Raw genomic sequence first — 23,023 nt, forward strand, 5'->3', positions numbered from 1 at the left:
CAAAATTTATTGAAGTTACTCTCACTGCATAACATCCAGAACAAATTTTACTTTTAAGTTGTTTGATATGTTCAACAAATTTGAGCTTATTGTCAATGTGAATACCTAGAAATTCAGACTGAGTCTTGTTCTTGATCACTAAGTTATCACCAAATGACAGGTCATCAAGAGCACATCTGAATGATAAAATGTTTGTTTCAGTGATATTGAAAGATAGAACATTAACATCACCCCACTCCTTGATTTTTTTCATATCAGTAGATATATTGTATTTTGTAAATCATTTGAGTTTTTGTTCTTCCACAATATCGTCGTGTCATCAGCGTAAAGAGTGGAATTTCCAGAAATGCTCAAAGAAAAAGAGAAAAAGATGTGTCCTAAAACTGATCCGTGTGGAAGACCACACGAAATATCGTTTTTTTCTGACAGTCCTGTTATTCTTACCATTTGATTCCTTCCTGAAAGGTAAAATTCAAACCATTTGAGCGCCATTTCTCTGCAGCCGTATTGGTGAATTTTTCTTAGGAAAATCTCATGATCAATACAATCAAACGCCTTAGAAAGATCACAAAAGACCGCAGCTGCTACATTACTAGAATTAAACTTTGAATAAATATCATGAAGAAAGGAACAGATGACATTGTGCGTATTTTTATTGCTTTGAAAACCAAACTGGCTTTCACTTGAGATAGTATTTTCACAAGATCGAGCGAAGATTCGCGGGATCATCTGAATCTCCACCTTTATATAATGGAAGGACAACGGATGTTTTCAGAAAATCAGGAATAAATCCATTGTAGATTGAGGTGTTGATTTGAGATACCAATATTTGCAGTGCCTTAATTGAAGCAAATACTGCATATTCAATCTATAATACTACAACTGATTGTCACTCAACTCTTTCTGCAGAGATTGATGACATTTTTCTAAGTGTTCACTTCATTTCTGAATATTTCAGCATCTGAAATGATTTTACTTATATTTTGGTGACGTTCAAAGTGCATATTTTTATAGTTTTTGATTCATAGAAGATTTCCATGACTGGAGTCATGAATATATGAGCTAGAATTAGATTCAAAACAGGGTTTTTTTTTCTAACAAACATGACACATTCGAGAGTATAATTTTAAATTGAATACTACATGGATTCGAAAGTCTCGAGCCTAACACATATATGTCGCTAGTCTCATTGCCACTTTTCAGTTAGTACTAATCTTCAATAGAAAGCTGTTGAAGTTTTATGATATTCTACTCATAAATTTGTTAGTTATCGTGCTAAACGTGACATTACATTTGCTATATTGAAAACAATGGATCAAAAACAATTTTGTATTTCAATTTCACATTGATTCTTGATAGTAATGAATGATAGTTAGGAAAATTTAGAAAAAAAAGCATCGATAGCAACATAAACTAAAAAGTAAAAAATAAATGGAAACTATTTTTATTATGGCTCCAGTTTGGCAAACAGCTCCTCACCAAGTATTTATAACAATGGATATTTAGAACTCCACGCTTTTTTTCACAAAATTATTTTTTTGTAAACAGATTTATTCGTATTTTAGACTTATTGAAAGACATTAGTTACATCCAAGTTATATTATCAATGTTGAACCCAATTTCAAATTAGTTTTGAATCATTTTTAGTTTGTGTTGCTGTTGAAGCATGTTTTTTTCACTTTTTTTAAACTATTATTCATTTTAACTTTTTAGTTTGGCTTACTATTTCAATCTCATTTGTTTTAATATAAAATACATACGCACGGGCAGACAGTGTGGTTGTCTCATTTGCTCTCACATAAAGACTGTATTAGGAAATTATTTAATTATGCTAAGAATAATGAGTTGAACTTATGAAATTATTGTATCATCACCGATTCTTGATAAGTGTACAAAGTTTGAAATGAATATGTCTGTTCAAAGTTAGTCAAAATTGAGTCCAATGGAGTCGGTTATGAACAAACAAACAAGGGAAGCTGATAAAAGCGTGTTAAAAAATACCGATCACTCAAAGCAATGGCTTGAAAAGTATTATAAGAACTCCGCTCCATCAGAAGCAACAATTAAATGTTGGTTTGCTGACTTGAAACGTGGTTGTAGAGACACCGATGATGCAGAACGCAGTTGACGTCCAAACATAAAAAAGATCCACAAAATCGTTGTAAATGATCAAAATGTGAAGTAGCTTGAGTAAGCTGACATTGAAAAGATATCAAAAAAATGTGTTGGCTTTATATTGTATGAGTATTTGACTATGAAAAAGATCTGTTCAAACGGGGGGCCGCATGAGCTCACAATCAAAAACAACAACGAATTGATGCTTCTGAGCGGCGTTTGGTCATGTTTAAACACAATAAACAGAAATTTTACCATCTATATATGACAGAGGGTGAAATATGGATCAAAACGATCGTCATCTGAGTGGAAGGTAACTGGTGAACCTTGTCCAAAGCGCCCGATAGCACAACAATCGGCTGGAAAGGTTATGGCTTCGGTATTTTGGGATGTGCGTGGTTTAATATTCATTAACTATTTCGATAAGGAAACTACCATTAACAGTAAATATTATATAGTGTTATTTGAGCGTTAGAAGCTCGAAATTTTTAAAGAAACGACCGCATGTGGCAAAGAAAAAAATTTTATTCCAGCAAATTTTGTTCCATCAAATTGCTCCCCCATTCACCATATTCACCAGATTCAGCTCCCAGCGACTACTGGCTGTTCGCAGACCTCAAAAAAATACTCACTGGTAAGATTTTGCTCGGAGGAAAAGGTTATTGCTGGAACTCAGGCTTGTTTTAAAGCAAAAGGTAAATCTTTGTAGAAAAGTGGTATTGAAATGTTAGAGCGGCGCAGAAATGATTGTGTGGCTCTTGATGGAGTTTACGTTGATGAATATTGCCAATTTTGAAAAAAAAAATACGCGTTTTCTTTGTTATGCTCGGGACTTTTCAGCCGAAATGTTAAAATGTTGTGCCCAACTTTATTGGTAATCTATTTAAAAAAATCTTTCTCATGATTCATTTCTACGGAACAAATAATCTGAAGACGTTCCTTGCTCTTTCCCAATGAAACATGTTGATACACCACGACGTAGTGAGTATTTAATGATTCTGCAGACATCATGTAGTTGTTCATTCATTTCGTGGTGAACTAGACCGTGCTCAATTCTGCTGGAACAATATATCTCCGTGGAAATCCCAGATGAGTTTGTAGTTCAAGTTAGTTCCTGAAACGTTCCTTCATCGCTCTTCTGCATTAAACCAAATAGAGACCCTCTACCGAAAAAAAACACAATTTTTTCAATTGTCTTCGTAACATCGAGTATCAACGAATCTTGCTGACACCAAGAACTGAACTTCTTTATTGTGCGATCCATTTTATCCTTTGTGTCATCCGTTTTCTCTCAATATTATGACAGTCGTGTCGTTAGCATACATTGTGATGTGAGCAGCTTCGATAAACTAGGATAAATGATTTATATAGAGACCAAAAACAAGTGGTCCTAAAACCGATCCCTGTGACACCATGTGTTGAAAGCAGTTTTTTTTATAATTGAGCCAATGGTTCAAGTCATCACTTTCATCGGAATTTCTGAAATTTTTCCCACGATTCGTTTCTACTGAACAAAGATTGTGAAGACATTCCTTGCTCTTTCAAAATGTAATTATTGAATATATCACGGCTCAGATGAAATTTAATAATCTGCAGATAGGTTGGGTTGGGTTAGGTCCAAAGTGAGTGAGTCTATTCGACCCTCCACCGCAACCCACAAGGGTTTATTGTGGCTCACTCCTATTCACACTCGACCGAATAAACTCAGCTTCTTAACGAAGCCGGTTAATTTGTATGGTGGGTGATCTTTCAGGTCAGATGGTAAGATTACGGCTCTGCCAAACTTTGAAAACCTGATTCGGCAGGCACAAAGTATGTGCTGTGTTGTTTCATCATTTTCCAAACAGAGGCGACACATACTGTCTTTCGACAGTCCGAGTCTCTGCATATGTTGATTCAAATGACAGTGACCTGAAAAAATATGTTCATGTGGAAATCTCAGGTGAGTCTGTCGTCGTCGTTGAAGTTAGTTCCTGAACCGTTCCTATATCGGTCTTCTGCATTGAACTTTATAGATACAGTCTCCCGAAAAAAAAAACAATAATTTCCAATATTTTCGTAACATTGTGTATCAATGGAAACAAGAACCAAACACATCGGAACTATAAGCCAGAACAAACTGAGTTTTCACATAATATACCTTAATATATACATCAGACCCAAGATAAACAGCAAGAACTACTCTCTTCAACCAACAGCTACGTGAAAGACTGCTGTCTATATTTTTTTTTTAATTTATTTTCCTGTTGACAAATATACATTGTGTACGAGCCGTCAGTGATAAAATCTTAGGTACTACTTACAAACTGATGAGACATGTACTCTTCAATAGTATAAAAACTATGAGAACATAAAAAATATTTCAAGCGATATTTGAATTCGGCTTGAGACCTGCTCTCCCTTATATTCATTGGCAAATGGTTGAATATTCGGGAAGCCATCAGATTTGGTGAGTTATAAGCCAGATTTGTTCTGGCATATGGTACAAACAAATTATTATTTTGACGAGTATTCACATTGCGGATACATCTATTCATCAGAAAGATTTCATTGTCATTTTTAAAAACATGTAAACACAGTTCAAATATAAACAAACAAGGCAATGTTAGAATATTAAAATTAACGAACACATTTTTGCAGGAATCCCTAGTTATGGTTCTCAGTATTCTTTTTTGCACTAGGAATACCTCATTCCAACGTGACGATAATCCCCAGAAACATAGGCCATATCTGAGTCTGGACTCAACTTGAGCATAATAGAGCGTCAGCAACTGACTAATATTTAACACTTGTCTTAAATTTCTGAGCTGAAATGTTATCGAATTCAACTTCTTCATTGGAAATCCACAATGATTATGCCAGCCTAAACATTGTTCGATATGAAGTCCCAGGAATTTGATAATTTCGGTGCCTGTCGTTACAGAATCTCCCCTCTGATTAATCTTGAAACTGATTGGTGTATAATATTTCTGTCTGTTATGGAAACGGATCAGAACAGTTTTATCAACATTCATGAATAACTTATTTGCCGCAAACCATGAATTTAAGTTTCGAAAAACTTCAGCACATTTCTCTTCCAGTTCAGAATCAGACCTATCCGAGACGATTAATAGAAGTGTCATCAGCGTGCATTATTACTGTTTCTTCCGTTATTGAGTTTGCCAAATCATTTATATAAAACAGATACAGTATTGGGCCTAATATGGATCCTTGTGGCACCCCAAGGTCCGTAGAAATTATATCAGATCTCATTTTATTAACTTCTACAAACTGTTTTCTATGAGAGAGGTAATCCGATAACCAAGACAGCGGAAGACCACGTATGCCATACTTGTACGGTTTATCTTTTAGAATTTGATGATCTACACAGTCGAATGCTCTGCTGAGATCACAAAATATCCCAACAGGGCACTCTTCTGCATCGAGGCATTCGATTATTTCGTTATAGGATGAATGTATTGCTGTTATGGTTGATTTCTTATTTAAAAATCCATGTTGATTTCTGGCAAAGACGTTATTATTATTAGAGAACGGTATCATTCGACTGAAGAAGGCGAATACAAAAATCTTTGAAAAGCAAAATGGGATTGTCACGGGTCTGTAATTTTCCAAGGATTGGCAACAATTTTTTTATGGATTGGAATAATTTTTCTCATTTTAACAGGGTCGGGAAATGATCCAGTGGTAAAGGATAAATTCACCAAATAGACCAATGGCCTCATCAAGAGTGGTAGACATTTTCTCAAAACAAACATTGGGACCTCATCAAAGCCGGAAGAATATTTATTTTTCAATTTTTTTTGTAAACGGCCATATAGTTCAGTCTCCGTATAGGGACTAAGGTATAATGAGTTCGTAGGCGATACAATATTCCTCATACCCTACATTGTTTTTATCTATCTTATTTATTATATCTACAGCAATGTGTCTGAAATAATGATTGAACATATTGGCAATCAAATTTGGTGATTCTACCATACGGTTATTGTCTTTTATTATTATATTTTTTGGCTTACTATTTGACTTATTAGTTAAATGAGATACAATTTCCCACGCTGCTTTATGAATATTGTCCGCGTTTTCTATTTTACTCTGGTAGTATCGTTTTTTAGTCAAATTGATCAGTTTTAAATGTTTTAGTTTCTCCTTATTGTAAAAAGTTATTAACTCGGGAAAATGTGTTTCAACTTAAAAAGATCTTTTGAATTGTGGCTTGATTTTACAATTTCGGTATTGACCCAACCCTTGTTTTTATTATTATTCAAGTATTTTTTACGTTTTAAGAAATTTATCTCAAAATGGTATGAGAATTTCAATGAAAATTTAGAAAAAGCATAATTCATGTAACATGTGCTCATTGAGTCTGACCAGTCTTCACTCTGCAGACCTTCAACAGAAGAATTGATAACATCATTATTAAATGATCTTCTCAATTCCCACGAATTTCCCGCTTCAAATGCTCTCATTCTGCAGTCAAATACCAACGTTCTGTGATCAGATATAGTGTTGTCTATTACACAGCATGATCCATTTCTGAAATCGGAAAATATATTATCAATTGTTGACACTGCACTAGTTGTAACTCTTGTTGGCCAACCCTCTTCTGGGAGCATATTAAAACAGTTAAAAATATCACATAATTTTTTAAAATTATTATTATAACCCTTATATATTGAATTATTGAAATCACCACAAACTATCATATTACAGTTAGGTTTGTACGTGCGGGTAAGAACATCATACAGTTTTACGAAAAAATTTGTTAAAATTTTCAGTTGGTGCTCTGTAACAGCATAGAACAATCATTTGACCTTGATCTGACTTACATGAAATTCCACATATTTCAAAGTCTTGTTCAACACAATCATTCTTGAGATTCAAACACATCACTGTCATGTTACTTCTCGTCAGAATTGCAACACCACCCCCTTTCTTTTCTTCTCGACAAAAGATATCTTCGATTCAAACTCCTTTCGGGTCCCTAGCAAACCATTTGCTTCGTCTTGTTAGGGTCAGCAACTATTCTTTGATTTATCTTCTCCAGAAGACATCATTTCAAAATTGTTCCCAACTAACATCTATGTGGGGTACAGCAGGACAGACAAATCTGAAAGATATACTGTGAGCAGAAAAAACTTTGAGAATTTTTTCACAAACTACACCTGAACTACACCTCCACAAACTTTGTTGGTGGAGTTCAAATCGTTTAGGTGTAGTTTGTGAAATTACTATGGATCTTCATCAAGTAACGGCCGAATCAATCAGAAAAAATAAATAAAAATACTTTGAGAATTTCATCTTGGTTGAGTATCTTCAATGCAGTCCAAATTGTTTCCTCATCGCCAAGAAAATTAGTTGCATTATACCAGACTTCTTCGGGACACCATCTTCTGCCAGCTAACCTTGAAATTGCCATAATGGCGGAGTCGGCTTTCAAGGAGTTTAGCAACTCGAATCGAACTGGTCTGGTGCTGAGGTATGTGGAAAAACGTCATAATCCTTTCTTTTCCTGTCAGACCTTCCACCTGTTTAGGAAGAAGGTCTGACTTCTCAACCTACATGAAGGTAATGGTGCCATTTCAGTAAGAAAAGGTTTTGCTCGCATAATTTTTCATAGTTGGCATGCACTTCAACTTCTGACATAAAATGAAACATAAACATAAAATGTGATATTATCGTCGATTTCCATCCACGACCATATTTTGACTGTGATTGCCAAATTTCTAGTGATACAACTGAATAAGTAGTCGAATATATTGATTCTTTGGTTTCAGTATTACATGATTTTTTTTGTGTTTCTAAACGTTCGGTATGATCGATTAGGATTGAATAATCTTTAGTGCCCCACATAAAAAATATCAGCAGAAAAAGTAAGAAATCAGTTAGGTCATTCTTTCAATGGAGATTTTTTTCTTCAGGAAACAACCTGTATGGAAAAAATGTCCCAGCAGTTTGAAGAGAAAAAATGTATTGGTACTATTACAAATAACAATCACGAAGTGAAAAAACCGAAGAGTTACTTTTAGAGTAAATGAAAGTAGAAAAAAAAACATCAGGATTTGGGGTCTAGTTCAAACTACCATCACTAAAAATGTTTCAGCCATGAAAACCCACTCCAACTTTTTGAATGTTATCAACTTTATTGCAGATTTTACTTGTTCAGATCCTCATTCAATGTGAACTCAAAATTTTCCTTATTCAGCGCCAAATGAAAATCCATATTTTGAATAACGAATCTGTGTAATGGGTTTTGTCAGTGCTCCTTTTAAAATCTTGTATCTGCATGAATTTCAAGTTTTCCAAGTAATGAAAGGATAAAAATATTCATGAAAGAACAGATTTCATTGCTTATCTTGAAAAGAATTTGCGTAGTTGTATACTAATGGAGTTTTTTTCAACGGAAGCCCCATTTCAATAGTAAATGAAAATGCTGAAATGCAACTTAACTCAGATGTATGATAAATGTTACTCCGTAGTTTTGGATAATGAGTTGAAGTTTTCTGGTCCACTTGAATAGATGTCTTTCTTCAACAGTATAATAACGATGTATTCATGGAATTGAATACGAATATTTCCTAAATGCGTGAATAGAGGATTTCATTTTTTTAAACCACTATGAGGAACTTTTCAATGATCCACAGGATGAATTTCATAACTGTTTATGAATGAATTATAGCGTTGGAAATCTAAAAACACAGGGGGCCTCTATGAAGTCAAAGTTCTTTTTCTATGTGTAAAACTATAGACTATTTGTAGAATTTGACATCCGTGGAAATGTTTTATGTGTAACAACGTTGCTGAGACTTCATCTGACAGATTTCATCTTCGTCTTAGCATGCACTATAGAAGATTTCTGCTGCAGTAGCCGACGAAAGGTTTGCTTCTGTGAGTTTCATTCAACTACAAATTTAGTCCTGTCTAACTGCTGACGATATGGAAGCGTATTTCCCAATATTTTGATAGTGCTCCAGATGATTATATCAAACTATAGTTTTTACCGTTATAGAAATACGCGACTTTAAATATGCGCATTTGTCGAGAGATAGTGTGATGTCACAGGATATGTGCTACTGTCGGTAGAGCACCTGAATCACATCTGAACTATTCTAAAACAAGTCATTCAATGGTTGTGGTTCAAATTGATGATCTTTTCAGTTTGAAAAAGATTTATCAAAGCAGACACAATTGATATTGCACAGTTTGGCCACGAAATATTTCAATAATGATAAGGACTAATTTTTTTTATCAAACTGATATTCAATTATTCAAACACAAATTTGTGTTGCTAATAAAAGTGTAGAGAGTAAATTGTGATGTTTCGGTAGTAAATGAAGTTTTATCCACCCCTGTTTATAAATGAACTTATTTTGGAATCAATGTTCTGTATGTATGTTAAAATGATCCTCATATCAAACACAATATCATCAAACGAACTCTCGTCTTCACAAACGTATTTGCAAAGCTTTGTTGAAGTTTCATTTTTAGAAACAGTTTCAAGGCATAATAATATTGAAAGCTATATAAAAAATAGAAAAAACAATTTTTCGAGAAAAATCCAATATGGTTAGTTAGTTATTACATAAAACACTTTTGATAAAATGGAAAAAAAAATTTATTCAATACAAATCGTTTTCTTAAAAACAAATAAAAAACGGAAGAATTTTTTTTCAAGTTTCAAAGAACAATAGCATTTATGATTTTAAGAAAACAATGGTTCCTTCATTCCAATATTTGATCGCAAAACACGATTGTTAATAACTAAACGCATTTCTTAACAACAAATAAATTTTATTAAGAAACCGTTTTTTCTCTAAAAATAATAATTTTTATCAAAGAGTATATTACGAAATAAAAGTTCATATTTACTCATAAACAATGTATTTTTTCATGACAATTTTTAAACAATAACAGTAAAATATAAAAATAAATAATTTTTAGGTAGCTTTCAACCGTTAGACATCGAAACGATCGAGATTCAGGAAAACAAAATTATCTATTTTTTTTCAATTTTTAATTCAATTTTATATTGTTGATAAAAAAAGTGGAAGATCGAAATTTTGTTATTTTTGCAACGGTGAAATATTCATTAGCCTATTGGTAATAACTTCACGAAGTGAAAAAAATTCTAGGGTTTTATTTATTTATTTTTTTCCGCAATGCATATTTTTTACAAAATAATCAACAAGTTCACACATATGTATTTAACAGTAATCTGAGCTAGGTTAAAGGAAAAATTATATAGAATAAAATAAAAAAGGAAGTAAAAATAAGTAAATGAATTACAATTTTTTCACAGTATTTTTAAATGTTTTCAAAATAATTCTAAATCTACATTGTATCTATTTGCAAGTCTTAAAATTCTACCTATAGATTCATTACAGTCCTAGTTGGTGCGACAAAAGGGTTCTTTGAAGATTTCCGAGTTTATTGTTCTCCTTGGATTCACATTTAAAGTTATAAGTTCGACAAGTTCCGGGGAATTGATGCTACCATTGATTATTTTATGAATAAGTGTAAGATCTGATTCCAATCTTCTATGAGCCAGACTATTCAAGTTAAGAATGCCACAGCAGAAAAGCACAAGAGTCCTGGCTGAGATATTTGAATATGAACAACTCTAAAATTGTAGACTATTTCGTTGGTCAATTAAAATCTACCATGAAGTGCACACGGTGGACACTCATCAGTAACCTTCGATCCTTTCTGGAATTTGTCTCTTCCCATACCACAAAGAACTGGCCAATTGAGTTTGACACATTGCTTGGATTCCTTCACAAGAGAGAAAACTCTGGATGGAGATGAAAAACCAATGTGTTCGAGGTACCAGCAAAGAAGAAAATGTACAAAGTCCCTATCAATCTATGAGTTTTTCCGTATTTTAGTATTTCAATTGAGAATATTATATCCAACGGAGAGATTCAGAGGCAAATTGAATGTTCCCATTGACTCAGATATGAACAATTATGCAGCAGACAATGTGGCTCTTTGTCGTTATAATCTATATGCACTTTCAAATCACAGTGGGACTACTTACAACGGGCATTACACAGCATATTGCAGACACCTATATACTGGCACGTGGCATGAATATAACGATTTACATGTGTTCCCAATTTCGCCAAAATCACTTGTGAGCGATGAGGCATATGTCCTCTTTTATGAACAGGAGGGAAGAAGCAGTTCCTTTGAGGTGATTTTTTTTTCCTTCTCTCCTTCATTTAATAATCTTAGTTCTCTGAATTGATTTGTATTTCATGATTGTTCCAAATTTCATTATGTATTGTAATACTTCATAGTCATATTCACCAATATGATATTCCAGTTTATATGCAGAGTATCTTAGTTTGTTAATTATCAGAGTTTTTATGTTGACTTTCAGTTTATAAAAAATTAATAATTAACAAATGCATAATTTATGGAAAAATAGGATAAACATTTTTCGACCGCGGATTATTGTTCATTGATGTATTCTAAATCAACTTGATTTTTTTCATTCCTCAATATTCATATTCAATATTTTCAAATATTATTTTTGTTGCTGTGTCACCGCGCACGAAAGCAAGACTACCCGTTTCAGGAAAGTTCGAAAATTTTGAATATTTTTCGGGATATTAAGAAAAAACACCTTAATTTTTTTTTAGTAATTTGTTTTCAATTTTTGTGATTTTTTCAGCGCCCTTTCGTACTTTTCCTTAAACGTTCTACGTGACTATACGAATCGCATAACACCTTGATCGTAATTTTCGCAGACGGTTACCGACGAAAACTTAAAAAAAAAGATTTTGGATGACCGCAAACAGAAGTTGATTGAGATGGGCTCTAAAGATATCACACGAACCTGTTGGACCAAAAGGATCTAGATCCTGCTGGTAGGTAGCTGAAGCTGTTAGTTGAAATTTCACAAAATCCACAATGGGGAATGTTCCTCAAATTGGGTTATTACAGCAAATGTAAGTTTGACCAAAATAAAGTTGAGTTTAATTCATGAGGTTTTCAAATTCACTTCGAAAAGTATTCAAATTGATGTTTCAAATGTTGGGTTTTGATTTTTAAAGGGATTTGTTTCTAATTCACATATTGGCAACAGCGCCTATACCAAGTTGAAATAATTTATACGTACCTAGATATTCTACTTTAAAAAAGAAAAATTATCTTTATAAATCAACAATTGAAGCAAAATATGAATTATAGTTCAATACCATCTCCACATAAACAACAGTTGTTTTGTTATTTATTTATATAGAGGAAGATAGGTTAGGTGCACAAAATGTAATATGTCTCTGAACTCGGTACATAAGTAAACAGAACAGCACGCCTCTGAAATATGTCATCTTTGTTTGTCTCATACAGGTAACAGATTCATTGTTTATTAGCTATAACCGATGTTGCCAAATGGTGAAATAGAAACGAATCCCTCTAAATGTTGAATGCATTATTTCATTCCTCTTTTTGAAGTATTTGAATAATTTTTTAAAGAAAAAGGTTTAAAATGCGTTGTTTTATAGCTCTTTTATGAAAACTTCTTGATTTTCGTTAGGAGGAACATTCCCCATTCCATAACTAACACAAGCGGATGGGTCAATTGCAACATCAGCTATAGAAAAATCAAATCTACTAGCCACCCACTATCCCCATTCTAAAATCCACAATGAAGAAAATAATTTTTAGATAACGTTTAGTCAGGCGAATTTTGAAATACTTCAATATCAACGAAGCGTTTGGGCCTAATAAAGTACCCGTCATAGTACTTGAAAAGTGCGCAAATTAACTCGCACCAGTATTTTGCAGACATTCTCCAACGTATCTTACAAAGAAGAAGTTTTTCCTTCTTGTTGGAAATTTGCTCGTGTTCAATCTATTCCCAAAAAAGGTAAGAGTCATGGAGAAAGCTGTAAACTACCATATCCTCAAGTATTTGGAAAGCTTCAACATCTTGAGTGATCATCAATCATATAACTTCCGGAAACAAACATCAACAGGTGACCTCCAACCGTATGTCACCCATATTTGGAATAACCCCATCGAGAAACATAGACAGTCAAAAGCTGTTGCGCTTCATATTACTAAGAGCTATGGCTTGTCGTATCATTTGTGTGTATGGCTATCCAGCTTCCTGAAGAAACCTTCCCTGCAAGTGGCCGTCGATGGATAACTCTGGGATACTTTTACCATCATCGCTGACTTCCCCGGAGATCTATATTGTCTTTAACCCTATTTTCATTATATATCAAAAACTCATTTGAAAAAATGAGTGATCCAATATATTGCTTTGCTGCTCGTCTCGCATTCCATTTGGATTCTAGGACATCAGCTGCGAATGCACATCTCCATCGACAGCAGCAGGTTGCATATCTTGATGATCATCTGTAGGTGATTTCGAATTGGGGTGGAACTAACCTGATTCAATTCAATGCCACAAAAACCGAGGCATTGATTTTTTTCAGAAAGATAAATGTCTCCGAACCAAATGTGATAATGTCGGGACAAACAATTCCGCTTTCTGCTTGGATGAGTCTGTTGGGCGTTACAATGGACATCTATATGTCTTGGCACAATCATGTCTCTGGAATTGCAAAGGCTGCTTCTCGAAAGCTTGAAACACTGCTCCGAACCAGAAAACTGTACACAGCTCAGCAACTTTTGATGCTTTATAAATCTCAGATCAGACCTGTTTTCGAATATTGTTCTCATGCATGGAGCTTGGCCACTGAGCATACCCTGAAGCTGCTGGATTCCATCCAGAAAAAATCATCCTCCTGATTGGAGACACGAACATCACTTGCAACCTTGATTGTTTGAAACATCCAAAAAAGGTTGGGGATTCGTCTCTCTATAGATACTTTCACGGGAAATGTTCAAGTGATTTGCCACATTTGATTTCACCAAGAGCGTTACATATCAGAAATACACGACGGACTGTGGCTGCTCATCGTTTTGAGGTTCAACTCAGTACACATCGAACTTCACTGTTAAAGAACTCTTCCATTTGAAGAACTGCGTTCATATGCAATAAACTTTCTGAGAACACTTTTCTAAGTGGCAGAAAGGAAGACATCACAAAAAAATGGCTTCATTTGCATGAACTGAACCTCGAGTTGTTTTCGCATCCACCATATTCTCCAGATATGGCCTCAGCGACTTTGTCCTGTTCTCAGACCTCAGGAAAATGCTTGCTGGAAAGAAATTTAGAGCCAATAAAGAGGTAATCCACAAAACTGAGGCCTATTTTGAGGCTAAAGGCAAATCATACTATAGATATTTTTTTTAAATAAGCTTCAAACAATAACGAACGAAAAATACTAGTATTATTGTGAGAAAGAGACGGGCGCTTGATATACAAAAAATATGGCACAAAGCGTCCACGCTTTTTTCACAATAATACAAGTATTTTTCGTTCGTTATTGTTTTGAGCTCATTTGAAAAAAACATATTATTAACTTTTTTGTTTGATGTTTTTTGAAAGCATGTTTTTCAGTTTTTTAAACTATATTTATTTTTAATTTTTCAGTTTCGTATGGTATAAAAGCATGTTTTTTAGTCTTATTGAACTATATTCATTTTATCTGAACTTGGGGATCAATCAGCCGTATATTGTTTAGAAAATTGCCCATTGATATTTTCCGATTCCAGAGAGGAAAAAATACTTTTGTTGAATGAAGAAATACAATTAAAGTGAGTTCGAATCATATAAAGGAGTTTACATACAGCGCCATCTGCCCGCGAATAGATCAAGCAATAATGTCAATAATTCTATCAAATACAGATGCCGAGCTTGGGGGTTACAAACAAACAAACTTACATACAGGTGAAGCTAATAAAAAGCGTTTAAAGTAGTATTGAAAATTTGTAAGACCTCTATTATTATTGTATTGCCCCCAAAGGCAATATATTGAACGAAATAGTCAAGTGAATATTTTTTTTGAATTTCTTTGTTAGGTTATGAACTTTTCAGTTCAACTTTCAGTCTACAAACAAAAGCAATCACGGTCGTCATCTCGCAAGATACCTCGCCTTACTGTCTACTGTTGAGTGCAAGTCCTCTTCAGTCTATTGCTGAATATCTTTTACTGGAAAAATCAGATTTTTCAGACTTTCCGAAGAGCCATGCCACGTGCCTATTCACATTCAATAACTTAAAAATAATGAAAAAACACTCTACTTTAGAAACCTTCTATTAGAAAGATTAACAGCGACATTTCTCCCAGACCACCCCATGAAAGGAAGTTAGCAAAGTTTGGCCATTAGTCAAAAGTTGTATTCTAGTTTGTCCCCACAGGATACGTCGGCATCTAGTAGATTCAGCTCATTTTGAACGTATGAAATAGGTTAGGTTAGATTTGTTGAAATACTCCATTCACATAATCTGATAACAAGTGAAAATGTGCTGAATGAAAGAAAACATAAAGTAGTGAGATTCAACGCGCTTTTCGTTGGTTAGAAGCTCATTCTATGAAGAGTATGAGATGTTCCAATATGACATGTAAGCGTTTATTTTTGTTATGGTGCATGAAAAACTCAAAAATGTGGTAACTAATGTTTATCGTGACGTTCTGCATACTAACAAATAGATGAAAATCTCAACAAGTTGTAAAATGGAAAGGGAATTCTAGACAATTTCACAGATGTTTTTATTGTGTTTGCACTGTTAATCAACAAAAAACACATATTTTCTAATCTTTTCCTATGACACCAATTGATGGATCTTCATATATCCGTCATCAATGTGTGCATCCGGAATGAATCAAGAACGTAACGAACACGAAAATACTAGTTACGGTTTCGATCAACCCAATCTTATGATGAAAAATTGCAATCATTCTCAAAATTATTCACTAGAGGGTAACCTCAACTGATGACCTAACCTAATAGTTTTCATATCGATTTCAAATTATTTCGAGTTCAAACTCTGAATTCCCACTTTTTGAAATTATCATTTCCACTTTCAACTAGGAGTTTCGATTCTAACTCGAAAATCGAATGTTATTTTCCATAACTCAATCCAACCTGACCGCCTAACCTAACCTCATCGTATCCATATCGATCTCTAACTATTTTCAGAGTCGGAATTTCTAGTTTTTGTTCACAAAAGTTTTCTTTCGAACTGAAAATTTTGATTCAAACTTAAAGATTGTATGTTATTCTTCATAACCCGACTCGAATATAGCACCAAACCTAACCTTATCGTGTTATTGTCGAACTGATTGTCTAACCGATCCTGATCGTATTCATATCGATCTCAAAGTTTTGGGAGTTCATAAACCAACCCAACCTGATTGCCCAACCTAACCTGATTGTATTCATATCGATCTCAAATTCTCGCGAGTTCCAACTCAGAATTTCGATTTTTCAACTCAGAATTTTAAATTTGATTTTGGAATTTCGATTTTAAGCACTGAATTTTGATTTTAACTTGAAATTTGAATGTTACTTTCCAAAACCCGATTCAACCTGATCGCCTAACCTAACCTCATCGTATTCATATCGATCTCAAACTATTTTCAAACTCGAAATTTCAAGTTTTTGATCATAAAAGATATAACACTGATTCTCCAGATACACATAGAATCCACAACACAAGACAGAACAGTAGTAATAATTTACATCTGCCAATACCCAGATTGACTCTAACAAAACACTCTAACATGTACGAAGGGAAAAAAATGTTCAAACATTTACCACAGGTAGTTAGGGATATAGTAGAGCAGAGACGTTTCAGGGAGTCGGTCAAAAATATACTGCTCATGAAAGCTTATTATAGCCTGCAGGAATATTATGATGACAAATTGTAAATATTCTCAGTGTTCTGCCAAGATAAGCTAAACAATATTATGTATTAACGATCACGTTTTTATCATTATCATTATTACTATTATACATATAGTCTTGTTTTATTCCACATCAATATGTGTATGTGTAAATTGAATTGTGATACAATTGCATTTATAATGAAAATGCAAGGTTTGTTTTGTTTTGACAAATATATTTTACATACTTTTTAATTTGCTGTTTTATTTATTTATATTTTTATATGTATATATATATACACATATATTTATATATTCATCACACTTTGTCAATGAGAATTTATTCTTGGACAATAAAGTATATTTATCTATATTTATCTATCTACTTAGAACTGGAAATATCGATTCAAACTCAGAATTCATATATTATTTTTCATAAACCAACCCAACCTAACCTAACCTGATCGTATTCCGAAATCAACCGTATCACCCAACCTAACCTGAACGTAATCATATCGATCTCAAATTCTTTTGAATTCAAACTAGGGATTCCGACTTTTCAAACACAGAATTTCGAGTTTGTATTAGAAATTTCGATTTAAATTCTAAATCTGAATGTTATTTTTAATAAACTCGCTTGATCGCCTTTTCAAACCGATCTCAAATTATTTCGAGTTCAAATTCGGAATTCTCACTTCTTGAACTGAGGATTTCGAATTTGAACTGGGAATTATTATTCCAACTCCAAATGTGGATGCAATTTTTCATGACTCGATTCATCCTGATCGCCTTATCTAACCTTAGCGTATTCATATCGATCTCAAACTATCTGAAGTTCAAACTCGGAATTTTGACTTTTCAAACTTAGAATTTCGAATTCTAACTCAGAATATCGAGTTTGAACGCAGATTTTCGATTTTGACTCGAAATTCCAATGTTTTTCTTCGTAACCCACCCCAACCTGATCGCCTAATCTAAACTGATCGTATTTATATCTATCTCAAATCCTTTCAAGTACTAAGTCAAAATTTCGATTCCTTACCTCAGAATTTTGATTTCAAACTCTGGATTTCGACTTCATGAACTCAGAATTTATTGTTTGAACACGGAGTTTCGATTTATACTCGAAATTAAACTGTCATTTTTTATAACCTTGCCTAATTGCCTAACCTAATCTTATAGTTTTTATATCGATCTCAAATTATTTCAAACTCAAAATTCTCACTTTTTGAACTTATAATTTCGACTTTGGACACTGAATTCTGATTTTAACTCGAAATTTGAATGTCATTTTCCATAACTCGATCCAATTTGATCGGCCAACTCAACCTCATCGTATTCATATCGATCTCAATTTATTTGAAGTTCAAACTCGAAATTTCGACCTATCAAACGGTGAATTCTGAATTCAAACTCAAAATTTTGACTTTGAACTGGCAATTTAAATTCAAATTTGAAATTTAAACGGTATTTCACACAACCCAATCCAACCCAATCGTATTCTTATCCGTCTCAAAAATAATTTCGAATTCAAACTCCGATTACTCAAACGGAAAATTTTGACTTCGAACTGGTGTTTGAAGGTGATTGACAATGTTTCATGATGAATTTCACTAGTTCGAACTTCCATTGTCTACTAAATAGAATGATTTGAAATCCCTGAAACAACTGAAAAAGAAGAATTAAAAATGAATAGCTGAAAATGACAATTATATTAAGCGAAATAAACCTGAAATGGTATAATAGTGAAATAAAATACAAGTAAAAATAGAACAATTGAATAAATAAAAATGAAGAAATGAAAAAAGAAAATAAAAAAAAAGTGTAGAGATTCCAAGTCACGTTAGTTCACGACGTTTCGATTGTTAGTATCTACAATCGTCTTAGGGTGATGACTGGACTGATTCCTCCGAGAAATGACTATTTATAGGTCGTTCGAGTACTTTCACTTATCCCCGCTTTCCATTTTCCGCTTCACTGGTTCCATGGGAGATGACCGTTTGGCGGGATGATGGGTTTCCATATGTTGCGTATTTCTACGCTGGCTTGGCTGAATACGTTGTTGGACAACATGTATGCGGCTTCCTTGAATTTTCTCCTAAACCAATGTTCCTCTCTGTGCAAGATCTCAGCTTGGGACCACTCGATGTTGTGTTGATGGGTCTCAACATGGTCTGCTATTCCTGATTTGCTGGTTTCCCCTCGCTGTGTGTGTTTCTTGTGTTCCGCAATGCGAACATTCAATGGCCTCTTAGTTTCACCAATATAGGATTTTCCGCACTCACAGGGCATTCGGTAAATGCAATTCTTGGAATCGCAGTCCGCGTTTTGTGGCCTGGTTTTCGTGAGGCTGCTACGAATAGTATCACCAATTCTTCTTATCCTCTCCGATAATCGTCTGATATAGAGAAGTTCAAGCACTGGTTGTGACGGTTTCTCTTTCTTGCGCGGCTCCTGCTGTCTTTTATCCAAAGTCTTTTCTACCATCGCTTTGGAGTAGCCATTCCGTTGAAGATCATTTTTGATGATGTCTAGTTTCTTCTCGAGACCTTGCTTCGTATTACAGAGCCCGAAAGCACGATCTAATAAAAAAAGACTGCAGGAGCCTCGCAAGGAAGAGAAGCCGTCACAACAGTACTTGAACTTCTCTATATCAGAGGATTATCGGAGAGGATAAGAAGAATTGGTTCCAAGTACAACATCAGAACCTGCTTCAGATCCGGTGATACTATCCGTAGCAGCCTCACGAAAACCAGGCCACCAAACGCGGACTGCGATTCCAAGAATTGCATTTACCGGATACCCTGTGAGTGCGGAAAATCCTATATTGGTGAAACTAAGAGGCCATTGAATGTTCGCATTGCTGAGCACAAGAAACACACACAGCGAGGGGAAACCAGCAAATCAGTAATAGCTAACCATGTTTGGACCCATCAACACAACATCGAGTGGTCCCAAGCCGAGATCTTGCACAGAGAGGAATACTGGTTTAGGGGAAAATTCAAGGAAGCCGCATACATGTTGTCCAACAACGTATTCAGTCAAGCCAGCGTAGAAATACGCAACATATGGAAACCCATCATCAAGCGAAAAATGGCCAACTCCCGTCAAACGGTCATCTCCCACGGAACCAGTGAAGCGGAAAATGGAAAGCGGGGATAAGTAAAAGTACTCGAACGACCTATAAATAGTCATCTCTTGGAGGAATCAGTCCAGTCATCACCCGAAGACGATTGTAGATACTAACAATCGAAACGTCGTGAACTAACGTGACTTGGAATCTCTCCACTTTTTTTATTTTCTTTTTTCATTTCTTCATTTCTATTTATTCAATTGTTCTATTTTTACTCGTATTTTATTTCACTTTTATTTCATTTCAGGTTTATTGTTGCTTAATATAATTGTTATTTTCAGCTATTCATTTTTAATTCTTCTTCTTTAGTTGTTTCAGAGATTTCAAATCATTTTATATAGTAGACAATGGAAGTCCGAACTAGTGAAATTCTTCGAACTGGAAATTCCGAATTCAATCCCAGAATTTTGCCAAAATACTGTATTTGAAGTCGAAAACTTAACGGTGTTACCATTCTACTAATTCGTAGAGAACAAGTGACCCCAAAAATCTTCCTTCAAAAATATTAGCAGTGACATCCCGGCCAGACCGCGGAATGAAACGGAGTTATTTGAGTTTCAGCCATAACTCAAAAGTTGTATTCTTGTTTGTCCCCACAGAATCCGTCGGCGTCGCACAGATTCAGCTTATTCCGGACGTATTGGTTGGTTTGGGCCGTTCTGTTCCAAGCGGCCGTGCATGTCGATTCCCCTCGAGGATTCACGGCCAGATTTATGACCAATGTTTGGGCGATGTTCGCCGTCGTCTTCCTCGCCATTTACACTGCCAATCTCGCCGCCTTCATGATCACCAGAGAGGAGTTTTTCGAATTTTCAGGTGATGTATTTTTGTTGTTTGATGTTTTGTGTAGATAATACAGGACTAATATCTTTTGGTGATGATCAATCTATGACCTACCAGATATTTACCATAACCTTCTATACTTCAGAGAAATACCTAAAAAATGTCAGATAGTCTGAACAGAGTAAGGAAAGAAATAATCGTTTCTCGGGCCTTTGGCCATCCATAAAGTACATCAAACGAACTTCATGATTTTTGACCCCCCGTTTCCCCACGTCCTTGTCCCAGCGGTCATATTTGTCAGAACCCCCCCTTGAACTGAAACAGCAGTTTCATTTCAATTTAATTTTTTTTTTAATCAACATCGAGTCAAATATTAAATATCAAACTTGATAATCTTGGCTTCATGGACTCTGAATCTACTTCTTTAAATTATTCATAACTGGTGAAGCGGACACATCGTTCACATTTGGGCTGTTAGCCTCAGGAACATCTGATGCATCAACCTTTCTTTATCCAACCATACAGCATCATCGTCATCATCCGAGCAAAGAATTTTTCTGGCATGTCTACTAGCAATTTTTCCAGGACGAATCTTCGCGATAATTGCCTATGTTGATTAGTGGTTTTATATGATGCAAAATATAAACAGATGCTACATGATCGCCTCAACAAGTAAGCTTCGACACTGGGGCAATACCTATAATACGGAACTTGCTTGAAATGTAATGCCGCTCGGAGATCCAAAGCCATGATAATTCACCTTAGGAATCATCTTTTTCTATGGTCAAATACCCGCTTGACGACTGATAAATTAAAACATGTGGTGGTAAAAATCCATATTGCTATAGTGGCTTGATCGTCGCACACCACAACATGAGAGAGCCTCGTATTTTACTATTGGTAATAAATATTGTGATTCAGGTAAGTAGATGAACAAGACCGTTCTGGCTCACTTCAAGGTCGCGCGTCGTTGGTAAGTATTTCAGAGATATTTCAGTGGGAGTGGAAGAGAAACACGTGTGACATAATCGATGCAGAGAAGGATGGGATGAGTATCGGAGAGATTTGCGTACCAAGTCGCATCATCTTACAATTCCCTAGCCTCTTGAATGTTTAGTGTAGTATATGTTGGCCCGTTTTTGTAACTCTAAATCAGCTGTTTCAGTTGTGTAAAGGGTAAATTTTCGTTTTGAGGACACCCGGCGATTTTGAAAAAATTTTTGCGTGTACTTACGTCTTTTGATGCGTAGATTATGAATACGAAAGAAAAAAGCGGCGCTCTCCCTCATTTACAAAGTTACGGCCCTTCAAAGTTCTGAAAAGGGCAATTTTTCAGCCTTCTTTTGCACAAAATAAACTATTTAAAAACACAAGCATCTATTCCCTAGGTCACCTTTACACCTTATTCCTCCTTCTTTGAAACTTTTCATTTCAATAATGAAAATTTTTCTTATAAAAACCTTAATTTAAAAACGAATGCTTCTCCTGGTGACATTCTTCTATTTTTAGGTTACTTACTAGTGACATTTCAGAAAAAAGCGGTTAGTATTTGCCGCCGCCTACTATTTCAAATTCGTAATACACCACCAAAAACCAATTTACGATCTGAAAAATTAAGGTGAAGAACATTTGAATTACTTCAGGGATATGGACTGTATCAGTCGTACCAACCATGCAATCAACCTTAAAAACGTAAAATACAGAGATATGTAACCAAAAAGCAGCTCCGTACATTTTTTTAACATTTTTATTGGAAAAATGTTGATTATTGAAGTGAAAAGTGTTAAGATGACCTAGTGAATAAATGCTTGTGTTTTTAAATAGTTTATTTTGTGAAAAAGATGGCTGAAAAGTTGCCCTTTTCAGGGCCGTAACTTTGTAAATAAGGGAGAGCGCCGCTTTTTCCTTTTGGATCGTAATCTACGCATCGAAATACGTAAGTACACGCAAACATTTTTTTTAAATCGTTAGGTGTCCTCAATTACCGTGTAATGTTCGTGTTTCAACACTCAGATCACAATTGAAATTGGAATGTGACGTCAAGAAATTAAGGACTCCTCCCACACCCTTGTCACATAATGTCACAGTTCGTCGATCTCCTCCCATCCCCTTAATATGTGACGTAATTAATGAATGACCATCATTTGTGAAGAATAAAAATTATATCAAAAACTCAAGAAAGTCTTGACCAATTCTCATGACTTTTGATTTGATAGATTTGTCTCTATAAGAAACTCTTGAAACAATT

At 34.7% G+C, this 23,023-nt stretch overlaps 1 protein-coding gene across 1 annotated transcript in view; it reads left to right on the forward strand.

The window, feature by feature from the left end:
- Positions 1-23,023, forward strand: part of Nmdar2 (glutamate ionotropic receptor NMDA type subunit 2) — a 521,025-nt gene that overhangs the window by 448,461 nt on the left and 49,541 nt on the right. The window contains 1 exon segment of the mRNA XM_074176310.1: positions 20,592-20,808. Coding sequence (XP_074032411.1) covers positions 20,592-20,808 — 217 coding nt within the window.

The sequence above is a fragment of the Leptinotarsa decemlineata genome, unplaced genomic scaffold (assembly GCF_025532065.1).
Source record: "Leptinotarsa decemlineata unplaced genomic scaffold, Ldec_3_MD MMD2_tig00001719_RagTag_RagTag, whole genome shotgun sequence".
Classification (NCBI taxonomy): Eukaryota; Metazoa; Arthropoda; class Insecta; order Coleoptera; family Chrysomelidae; genus Leptinotarsa; species Leptinotarsa decemlineata.